The sequence below is a fragment of the Pogonomyrmex barbatus genome, unplaced genomic scaffold (genome assembly GCF_055798465.1).
Source record: "Pogonomyrmex barbatus isolate J1 unplaced genomic scaffold, ASM5579846v1 scaffold1, whole genome shotgun sequence".
In the NCBI taxonomy this organism is placed as follows: domain Eukaryota; kingdom Metazoa; phylum Arthropoda; class Insecta; order Hymenoptera; family Formicidae; genus Pogonomyrmex; species Pogonomyrmex barbatus.
In genome coordinates, this window is record NW_028297098.1 from 21,662,684 (window position 1) to 21,675,069 (window position 12,386).

General features: G+C 24.1%; 1 protein-coding gene across 2 annotated transcripts; it reads left to right on the plus strand.

Moving 5' to 3' along the window:
• Positions 1 to 2,434: 2,434 nt before the first annotated feature.
• Positions 2,435 to 11,284, plus strand: LOC105423832 (nose resistant to fluoxetine protein 6-like). 2 transcript variants are annotated; one of them, XM_089076514.1, is made up of 13 exons: positions 2,435 to 3,292; positions 4,856 to 5,097; positions 6,212 to 6,405; positions 6,586 to 6,698; positions 6,931 to 7,188; positions 7,261 to 7,474; positions 7,817 to 7,982; positions 8,058 to 8,137; positions 8,216 to 8,311; positions 8,381 to 8,510; positions 9,960 to 10,140; positions 10,388 to 10,530; positions 10,620 to 11,284. In XM_089076514.1, exons 1-13 carry the CDS (start codon positions 3,073 to 3,075, stop codon positions 10,767 to 10,769), a joined length of 2,187 nt encoding a protein of 728 aa, XP_088932640.1. In that variant the 5' UTR covers positions 2,435 to 3,072; the 3' UTR covers positions 10,770 to 11,284. The 2 variants fall into 2 exon arrangements, 1 of the variants encoding a protein (XP_088932640.1); XR_016139163.1 differs by lacking the exon at positions 9,960 to 10,140 and having other exon boundaries at positions 10,620 to 10,759.
• Positions 11,285 to 12,386: the final 1,102 nt, after the last annotated feature.

Below are 12,386 nucleotides of genomic sequence, written 5' to 3' on the forward strand. Positions count from 1 at the left end.
TACAAATAATATCACATAATTAATTAATATAATATAAACGTAATATATAGATGAGATATGTAGCACATATTACATATTCCTTGAACAAAAACGTAAAAAAGATAATTATATGCACATATATCGTTACGTTATATAATGTTACTTTCAATTATACAGGTCCATGACATTTCTTTTAAATTTTCACATTTGCCGATTTTATCGATTCATTTCAAATTCATATATTCATTTATCATTAAGATTATGTCTTTTTTTCTTATATCTTTTTTTCTATATCTTTTTTTGTTAGCAATGCAGTTCAGGACCTGTATCGTATTGATGCTGGCACACATCCGTTAATTATTTCGTTTCAAGCGCCATGAGTTTAATCTGATTTTTTAAGCTTATATTTTATATATTCATTACATACATTTCCTTACTTTTTTTTACATGTACATAACATTTATTATTATTTAAGCAAATGAAACCAACTAGATAATTTTGAATTTGGATAATTGAATAGATAATTTTGAATTTGAGCACTGCCAACTAATAATACATATTTGTATTAGTTCAATTAGAAATAAGATTTACGCTTTTGTCTTTGATAGTTCGAATTGTTACTTATACATTTTCTATCATATATGTACGTGGAACGAAGAGACGAGCGAACACCAAAGATTTGATAAGATAAATAAATTTGATCTCAATAACAATTTAATTATCGAATTGAGAAGTCAGTTTCCTAGCTGAGGTAATATTTTTCGCAATAAAAAATTTTCAAAAGTGGGGGATTAATCGATTTCAAATTTGATTATCGATTTAATAGGAAAAGGGTGAATTTAGATTTAGCTTTGAATAGGCTACGTTGTAAAATGATTTAACGACGTAGTTCGCAATAAGCATTGTCTTGAAATTCAGAAAAGTAAAAATTATTCGACCCAGTCTGCTGATGGAAGTCATCTATTGTCTGCTTGTTTGATAAAATAGTTTTGATAGAATAATAATCTATCTTTTATAGCGGATTATATATGTTATTATATGCCTCATCTAAAAGAAATTGTCTGCTATTACATTATTTATTATAACATACAGCAATACATTTTAAATCTATAATAAGTTTACGATGACAATTTGCAAAATAAATTCCGAGTCTAAGTAATGCATTTTTATTCATTTATTCTCAATACTTGTATATAACGAAGAAATGACTAACTTAAACGTACATAATTCTTAGATTCTCATTTAATAAATTTATAAATGTATAATTGTTGAATTTAAAAGGTTCTCTTATGAAAAAACCGTTGATTTATTTAAAATACATAAATTACAAATAATTATATTTATAAACACATAATTAAATATTAGATTCATGTATTTAAATATTAGAGTTTACTTTTATATTATTGTTTACATTATTTATCATAACATTCAATTCACTATGAAAAATTAAAGTAATAAAAGCAACACATCCCAAATTTTGTTAATATAAATAAATTATATTTATTAAATTACTATTACTATACTTATCTAAACTCTTTGTAGATAATTGACTATTTAGCACTAAAGTATTCCCTAATAATGAAATTTTGTTGTAATTGAAAATAAATAAATTCAGGGTCTCTCTCTCTCTCTCTCCCTCTCTCTCTCTCTCTCTCTCTTTCTCTCTCTCTCTCTCTCTCTCTCTCTCTCTCTCTCTCTCTCTCTCTCTCTTTGTCGTAACTCTATCTAATCTTTGTTGCAAAGAGAAGGTAATCACAATTAATGCAATAAAGAAACATCTGCAAAATTAGTGTCTCTTTGTTTTGGATTGAATAGTAAAGTGATTTATATTAATAATGTATAGTGACTTATTTTCATTAATTACAAAAATTGCATAAAAGTTTTAGATCTTTTTGCTTCATTTAAATTATTCTATCTATACATTAACAATGTATAATTATAAGATTTCTTGTATATGGTTTATTTCTCTTTGCCTAATTAAATGACAATAAAGATTAAATAATGTATCATCACAGAGATCAAAAATATTGATACAATATGTTTATACTAATTATATTGTAACGATATTAAGTGTGATTTTTTTTTAAATAAACTTTCGTTTTTCATTTATTCCCCTTTTTTTCGTGTTAAAGAAAGAAAGTAGAAAAGATGAATAGTGCAAGAAGTTCAATTTAAAAAGACAAACATACTATCAATTTTTTTGTAAAGTTTTTGTATAATTATGTGTTACAATATGTGTTACAATGTGTTTACGATATTAACTCACATACTTATGTAACGCTAATGCATTAGACGATTGCATTTAAATTGCATTAAGACAATTGCATTAAGACGATTAGATAAAGGAAAATGAATCTTGCTTCCTACTTAACATCTCATGAATTGTATATTGATTCAATTCTCTTCTGTTTATTAAGACGTTTGGATTATTGTACACAATCTTCTATAAAAGTTATAAAACAAAGGATAAAAAAAGAGTTTCCTATCGCGTGCTATTAGGAAAAGACAATGGAAGAGTTAGAGTCGCTGATGCTAATTACGATCGAAATTCGCGCTCTCGACAGAATGACACACACAGTTCGCGAAGAAACACGAAAGAGACTACATGTAAAGTAAAAACATAATAAACTCGTAACACTTGTAAGTTATCTTGATTAGTTTGGCTCATTTATTTTATCAGAAGTCCATCTATCCAAATTCGAGGGTCGGAATCAAGTGTTATCCGAGAATTGTCTCAGCGAGACTCGATCTAATAACGGATCGCAGAAGAATATTTAAAATAATCAAAGGAGCGATTGTGATATTTTCTTTGCAATCGGACAAGATTTCGACACAAAAAAAACATACATTAGGTTCAACTAGAAAAATCACAATGATCTAGTGATAATATTACTTCTTTGGCGTTAGTAAAAAAAACATATTTAAAACAAATGTGTTTATATCTATATTGTATCTATATTGTAAAAAAATGTATATTAGTAAAACAACTTGATTCTTCTGTATTTTAAAATTAATATGCTGGTTGTCAAAAATACTAATTGAATCGCAATACAAAAAGAAATAAACGTGATTGCTGTTTGCTAGAGTCCCATTATGTTGCCACGACAATTTATTTTGTACATCTGTACAATAAACTTTATCACATTATTTAGTGTCTCTGCTCATAGTCAAAAATTTAGTGACGCTCATATTCATACCCTACCGGCTTATGCCATTGCTTCAGTAGCTGATCTTATTGATTCGACGATATGTGGAAAGGAATTGCATAAATTTCGAAATGCTGTAGATCAACGAATATTATGGGGCTTGAAAGGTAAATAAAGTTTGTAATCATTTTTAATCGTATTGATAACGCACTACTTTAAATCGGAAAATATTTTGAAGAACAATCATTTATGTTTTATCCATAGTGCATAAATTAATTGTTATATTGTAGAGATTTAATTATATTTCAATTAAGGTTAATTCTATACAAATGTAATGTAATTATTATTTAACATAAATAACAAATAAAAAGCGATTTGAGAGGTCTAACTGAGAGCTTTAATTATTGATATAAATAAGACATAATGTAAGATATGTTACTATCATTTATATTATAATTTATATTATAATTATGTAATTTCATATTATACTCTATAATCGGGTAGTTAAGCCCATATAAATTACTTTTTTATTTATCTGTTATATAAAAAAATAATAAAATATATCGGGTTGTATGTTATATAGCAATTGTTATGTCATTGCTATATAGAATATCTGTGAACTTCTGCTTTTCCTTTTATGAGCAGATTCTTTAATATTCTAAAACGAAAATAGAAGCTATAATAGTTTTTCAAATACTAAAAATTAAAGTTCACAAATAGAATTAAATCATTTTGCGCGCTCAGGCATAGTATATAATAAGCTATTAGAAATGAAGTTTCTTTAACGACATCGAGATTCTTAAATAATGATATTCTTATTAATGATATTCTTATTAAGGGGGGAGTCTTATGTACACTGTTAGATATTAGAGTCAAATTTGACTCAAATTCTTAAGTTAAATAATTTTAGTTGTTTTTAACTACCATATATGTTGAAATTCACTATTTTCAACGAAAAACATGTCAAAGAATACAAAAAACTGGATTGTACGAGTCAAGCTAGGTTGTTTATATATTGAAAATAACTAATATAAACAATAACAATTTACATTTACAAACGTTTCGACTTTTAATATGGTTATCTTCAGTGTGTAAAAAATTATAACATTCGGAACTCGTTATAACATAATTAAAATTGGTTTTGTTACAAGGAAGAGTGCCGTATGGTTATCAATAGATAAAATCATTATCGCATAATTGAACTCGGAACAAATCTCTGGTGCAAATCAAGAACAACTATTTGTTGGTCATGTACATTCGTTGGAGTTATAAACAAAGATGCAATCAGAGTTCCGAGAAGAAAAATCTTAGGATCATGCGTGACCAATAATTAAAATTTATTTATAAACTAAAAAAAGTAAATCAAATAAAATTTAAATCAAATAATCAAAAAATCAAATAAAAAATTAAAAAAATTAATTCAAATATCAGATTAAGAAAAATAAAATTCGAAATACAAGTGAGTTATTAAATTAGATGATATGAAATGTCAAATGAAATAAATAGTAATAATATTAACAAATATAAATAATACAAACTAATTACGGAAATAATATAGTATGAGTTAAAAATATTGAATAATCAAATATCGAATAATGATCACGTTAAGCCAGATTAGTATCAGAACAGAAGGGTGCGAACAAAAATTAAAAATTGGTCATACTAGTATAATAATAATAATGTTAGTATTTCTAATATTTTATACTAATATTTTATTTCTTATTTTTAAGTATTAGATTCCAGTGGTGTATTTAATTCTGGTTTCCTTTACGGAAATAACTATTGGCTGGGAAGTCGTAGCCAATGTCTCGATACAATGAATACAGCTCGCCTGAATTCAAAGCAGAAAATATTAAATGAAACACTGTATCATGATTCACAACAGCAGTTTCCTTCTTTTAAAGTGAATTATTTTGTTGCTCATTTTAAACACAACAATACTCTTCAATATCATATAAATATATTTGAAGAGGTAAATTTATAAAAAGCTATATATAATAAAATTCAAAAAATAGATAGAACATATTCATTTATAAATGTTAATTTATTGTATTTGTTGAACTTACAAAATTTTTAAATTAAATACAAAATTGAATCAATAGAAAATTAAAATGTAATTAATATTGTACATTATTAATCTTTATATTCTTATTTAAACTTGCATTTATTTGTGTTTAAAAACGGCGCAATTTGGGAAAAACAAAGAAATATTAAAATATACAAGGAAAAGAAATTATTTATTAAGAGATTAAATAATTTATATTAATTCTGCAAATATTTGCAAATAAAAGCTTTGAAAACTCAAAAGAAAATTATATGATTTTATTTAAAGAAAAAGGTATTAATTGTTTTGTCTTTTTAAATATATCAGCAATGATATATTATTTGTTACTTAAAAAATCTGAATGACTCATAAAAATTACAAGAAAGATTTTTTTCGCTCTTTAATAGTTTTGAATAAAACATCTTGTAACACTTTACGCGATACAATTTTGATATGAAAATATGTTGGCATGTTTTTATCAAAATTCGTAAGATGCTACGCCTTAGCGTTGCAACGATCTCTGATTCTTCAATTAGCAATGTCACTACGACAATTTGAAATTTCGCCGTTAGCACGCAATATTTTATTTTTGATGTCTCCTCGCTTTATTAATAGAAAACATTATTATTATTAATAGATTTACACATTATTACACATTATTATTAACAGATTTATAAAATACATACTTCTCTTTTAATTAATCCAGTAATTTAGTCATCTAATGAAAACCGGCTATAATTCAATTTTAGACGTATGGTCATTTATTGATTAGGAAGGGGGTCTTTGATACAAGATTGTTCTATTTCGATACAAGACTGATCAATTACAAATATTTTCTTAAAATGTATTTTTATTTTGCAAGAATTTTTATAACATATTTTCTCTATTCTGATACCAGATGTTTTAGATATCCGCGAAGTAGTTAGAAGCCTTGAATTTCCATTTTTATTTAATTAGTAATTCCAGTTATTTCTAATTTTCCTTAATAATTCCTTTCTCTACAAATTTAAATGTAAGAATACAGAAAGTTTTATTCTTTCAGGATGTGATTTCACTCGGACTCTGTTTGCCAGCGTCGTGCTCTATAAATAATTTAAATGTTATTTTGAAAAAAATACTTTATGATAAAATTTTCCTGATCAATGATCTCTATTCCATGGATTTCAAATTGATCGAAATTAAAGAATTTAAAGATGATTATGAATGGTTATCCAGTAAAATGTCATCCTTCGTTTGGTACAAAACATAAATATAGCAACTATTTTTTTTATGATATAAGCAATATATAATATATAGATATAATAAAAAATGCATTTTAGTATTATAAATAATTTTTATTAATTTTTTTAATTTTATTAATTTTTAATCTTTTAAAAATTTAATCAAAATTAAATCAAAAAAAGCTTTTGTTTGTAGTGTTGTTCTAGCGTTTTTTTTCTTCATGACAACAATTGGAACGACATATGATATATTTGTGTATCAAAAATATATAAATAAAAATACGACAAGTAATGATACAACTAATAATGGTATGTATCATATATAAAATCTTTAAAATAATTTGTAAAATGAAAAATATTTTCCGTTTTAACAAACTACTTATCATCTTCTTATTATACAGACTTTATTTTCAAAAAAACTTTTATTATGCGTACTGAATTAAAATTATTAATTATATATATGATAAATTTCAATTTTCTTCATCATTAATATAGACATTTTCTGTATCTCTTATTTAATTGAGGCATTTTTGTTTTTCAGTTAATGTATTATTAAAAACCGAAAAGTATAATTCAGACATAAAAAACATGACTAAGAAAATAGAAACAGATTTATCTTCATATCGAGACAATAAAATTGAAAAAATACTAATATGCTTCTCCGTTTATAGAAATACGAGAGAAATATTTAATACAAAACTAAATGCCGATGAAATACCTCTCATTCACGGGTTAAAATTTTTAACTATGTTATGTATAATTTTCATCCATACTTTTTTTTTCTCAGCAGAATTTGCCAGTAAGTACTTTACAATATTGGAACGGTAAACATTTTAAGATCTGCATAATAGAATTTATTTTGTGAATACAGATAATAAAGGATGGTTTCTGAGATATAGTGGCAGCTTTTGGATTAGTCTATTTGATATTTCATTTCTATCAGTCGATATTTATTTTCTTTCGAGCGGTTGTTTAGTGACCTATTTGTATCTGAGAAATAAAACGGACAAAGAATTGATTAAGCCAATTGGTTACAGACAAAAATTAATTACTTTTTCTGTATATATGATAAAAAGATATATCCGGTATGTATTACCTCACTTAGATAATAAGATAATATCAATAAAATGTTTGTTAAATATTTTTTTTATTTAATTTATATTATTTTTATTTAATAAATATAATTAATAAATTAATTAATAACGGTTAAATTATGATATTTTGATAACAGTATGTAAAATATTATGTTACTTTATGTTGATTGATATCAAATAATACAAAACAACGTAATAGCAACGTTATTCTTTAAAAACAATTATAATTGAATATTATTTAGAAAAGTACAGTAATTGGGAAAAAATTTTTAATTTTATTTTGTGATCCAATGTAATTTATTTTTATTTCTATAATTAGAATTTTATTTTAAGGCTAACTCCGGCTTACATAATGACATTAGGAATATTCTTATTAAGCTCAATTAAGTTGCATAACACTTCACAATTTTATATGTATGAGAAATCATATGAAACTTGCGAGAAGTACTGGTGGAGAAATCTTTTGTACATAAATAATTTCTTTGGCCTCGAGGAAATGGTACATGCAATCTATTTAATTAAAAAAAGCTTAAAATTATGCGTATAAATCTTTTACGTTTCATTTTTATTACAGTGCATGAGTTGGAGTTGGTATTTAGCTAATGATATGCAATTTTTTATAATTGCTATAATAGTATTAATGTTGTCAACTGTGTAAGTTAATTAATTATTGATGGTAATATAGCTACGTGTCTCTAATATATTCGGAAAAATATCATATCGTATTTTCAGATACTTTTATGCCGCTGCTATGCTGTTGGGTATACTTTTAATAGGCTCCGTCATTCTTAATGGTTATATTTCATATACTTATGAATACATTCCAACGTAAGTTATTGAAATATATTTTGCTTATCGAGAAATTAATTATGTTAATGCTTTTTCTTATTTTTGTAGTTGGGGTGAACTGTATAGACTTGCAGATATATTATATTATTCACCATTGGTTAGAATAATTCCATATATTATAGGAATAATTACAGGTTTTATTTTAACGAAAATAAACAATAATTTTGTTTTAGAAAAGGTAATGTATAATTTATATTTTATGTAAGTTTAAGTAAGTTTTGATTAATAAAACTTGAATGTTAATTTATAAAAGCTGTACAAAGCTACAAATATATTCTTTTCTTGCAATTTTATTGATTATAAATTAATTGTTTATAAATTAGTATGCAAGGCGTCGCATTAATCAGTGGTCCATCCAATGGTTGGAATATTTAGATGATTCGTCATTTTCATGAACCTCTTTTTCATTTCAAAAATATTTTTAACTGATTTTTAAATATAATTTATATTATTATATTGCAATTGGCAAATTTGAGTATATAAAACAGAAAATCTAAATACGTCAAATCAATATCAACGTATTCTTGATATATATTAATTCAAAAATAATTAATTCATACCCACACAGCACAAATGACTATTTGCCCAACTAATTGTTGACTTTTTTTAATTGACTTGTAAAGTCGACTATTAGTCAGCTATAAGTTGACATTCAGTCTAACTAAAGTCGACTTTAGACTTCTCCTATCGACTTATAGTATTAACTGTCGACTTTGTGTTGTTTGGATATACAATAAATGTCAAAAATAATATTTAAAAAATTAAATATAAAAATGTTTTTTTTAATATAAAGTCTTAAAGTCTTTAAACAAAATATTTTTGAAATCATAATAACTTAAGTAGCATCTTATACTTTTTTACTTCATTCAAAATAATCAGGGATTAGAAGCACCTTTCTATAAAAACTTTTTCGTAGAAGGAAACATAAAAGTTAAATAATAAGTTAATAATATTAAGTTAAAGATATAATAGACATGTTTTAAAAATGTCTAAAGATATCTTTTAAAAGAAAGAATTTAGGTAGCTTTAATACCTCAGATGTATTAAATATAGTTAAAATATATCTAAATAGATTTCGATAAAAATATTCTTATAACAGTTGTCATAAATGTTTTAAAGATATTTTAAATACATCTTTCAAATGATTATAGATGTTTTTTAAAAGTGCTACAAATATCTTTATCGAAATCTTTTTAGATATCTCTTAAATGGCTTTTAGAGATCTTTTTTAAAAATACCTTAAAGATATTTTTAAACATTTTTAGATATCTTTTAGATATTTTCTCATATTTTTGAAACGTTGATATTCACTGAGATCATATTACGTAACAAAAATATATGATTTCATGTAAAATAATAGCGATCATAAAATGTCTCAATAGTGATGCTATTTAAAAATAAATCGATATTAATTATACACTCGATATTCTACAATTTTTGTCTGACATTTTTATCTTAAATTTAAGGATTTTGAAATATTCTAATAGATTGATTAAAATAGGACATTCTAATACAGTGCAATATATAGAATAAAATATAAATAAATTATAATATTTTAGTATTTATATCACATGTTTAGGATTTACTATAAATTCTTACTATATTATAATAATATAACAATTTTCAGAAAAAAGTAATATTATGTTGGTTGCTTTCGATCACTAGCATTATTTTTATAATATTTGGTCATTATACATCCATACAATATACATCTATTACGATTACTGCTATTTATATGGCCTTGCAAAGAGTATTTTGGGCCATAAGTTTTGCATGGATTGTAATAGCATGTTTTACTAAACACGGAGGTTTGTTTACTTTTTGGAACTTATTTATACAGAAACAGTTGTTATTTAATTAATATGTATGAAATGTTATTTAAACATTAAAAATTATTATTTGTTATTTATATTTTACTTATTATATCAGTATTATTTTTTTAGTTTCATTTTAATAATTATTTTTTCATCATAATTATATATTATAATTTCGAATTTCAAATATGTTTTAGTTTAAAATATTATTTTAATGATAATATGTTTGATCTTATTATAGGCATTGTTAATCAGTTGTTATCATTCAAAGGCTGGATTCCTCTCAGCAGACTTACTTATTGCGCTTACCTTTTAAACCCTATCATTATACGATCGATTAATTTGTGTAGTGAAGCGCCAATTTATTTTCAATTTTTGCCTCTAGTAAGTACATTACAAATAAATATTCAAAATCCTAGTAACAACGAATATATGATTTAGAAAAATATAATTATTATTATTTTCGTTTTCAGATTTTTATGTATCTGGAATATGTCTTTCTGAGTTTCTTCTGCGCTTTCGTATTGTCTTTATTGATAGAAATACCTTGTATCTCATTAATACGAATGTTCATCCAATACTTTAATGTAAAAGAATATAATATAAATAAGAAAAAATTGTAATATTCAGATATATAATGTTGCAATTTTATAAATATGTGAATGTAAATCAGTTAAGCAAAGTTTCTCATTAAGAGATTTAAAAAATTTGTAATTGTACACGTAATACTTGAACACAGTTGGGAGATAACGTAGTGAAAATATAAATATAAATATTTTTAATGATCACATGAACATATATTTTTAATTATCTATGATTCATTCAATTATAAAACTTTGAATTTACCGATAACGATTTGCGTTCTTTTATATCTATGTTCATATAATGTATAATAAAATTCATCAAATTTATAAATCTATTTTCTATTTATAATGCGCTTAGCGTCGCATTAAGAAGGCTTATGCAATGATTTTCTTACGCAAAACTGTGCTTCAACAAATTTATTACCTGCATGTCAGTATAATTGCAGATTTTGTAAAATGCACAAAATATAAATACCGATCGATCAAATATATTTATAACATTGCAGTAGCTGCTCTCTGGTCAAAATTAAATAAACGATATTTTATAAAAATAATCATTTTTGTAACTTTTGTTTCTAGACTTGTACTTTGTATGTTTTTTGATACCTTATCAAAAATATTTGAATACATTGAATACCGAAACAAAATCTGTTTTCACTATTACTATTCTTATTATTATTATTATTATAAAAAGCTCTTATTTCAATAATTATTGTTGCACTGATACTGTACTGACGAATTGCATTATATTCACCTTTAATGTTGTCCCGCGCAGCCAACGCGGTATGAGACGAATACATATGAAGCGTATACAGAGATATTTCTCGCTCATTTCTCAAAAATACGATTTTGGAACATAATTTTGTTATATATCATTGTATTCATTCATAATGCGCTTAAATTTTTGTTCTTATAAAAATTTAAAAATTTTTGAAAATTAGGGGGATGGGGAAGAGATCGAAAATATAACATTTTTAGAAAATTCAAATGCGTCGTTATAAGGTACACTTGCAGCCGTAAAACTTTTTTTCATATCTTTAACGGTTTGGACGATATTTACTCAGAAAAAAACTAATTTTTTTTTCAAGGGATAGTTTCATCTCCTTAACGTGCGAGAACGCAGATAAAAAAAATATCTTATATTTGTCTCTTATTTTTGTCTATATCTTAATATATTCGAAGCTTATTAAAGGGTGGAGGAACAGTTGTGTATCTTCCCTTATAAGTAGTAGGGAAGATGTGAACATGCAACAATTCATTCAAATAAATATTAAAAACATTAAATATAATTATGATAAATAATATTGCATTCAACAACATTTAAAATTCTAAGTATATATATATATATATATATATATATATAGCATATAAAAAAGTATATAAGTTAAAATGTAATATACGAATAATAAATAAAATATATAAAATAAAATATTTAAATTTTATGGATATTCTTAGATCATTTCTACATATAACAATTATTGAATATAAATTATTAAATTATTAAATTATAATTTTGATAATTATATTATAATATTATCTATATGTTAGGAATTTGTTTAATATAAATATAATTAAGACATGTTTATCAGTATTATTTTAACATGTATTTTAATGTGATGTATAATGTTTTAATCTAATGTTATAAATATTTTATTA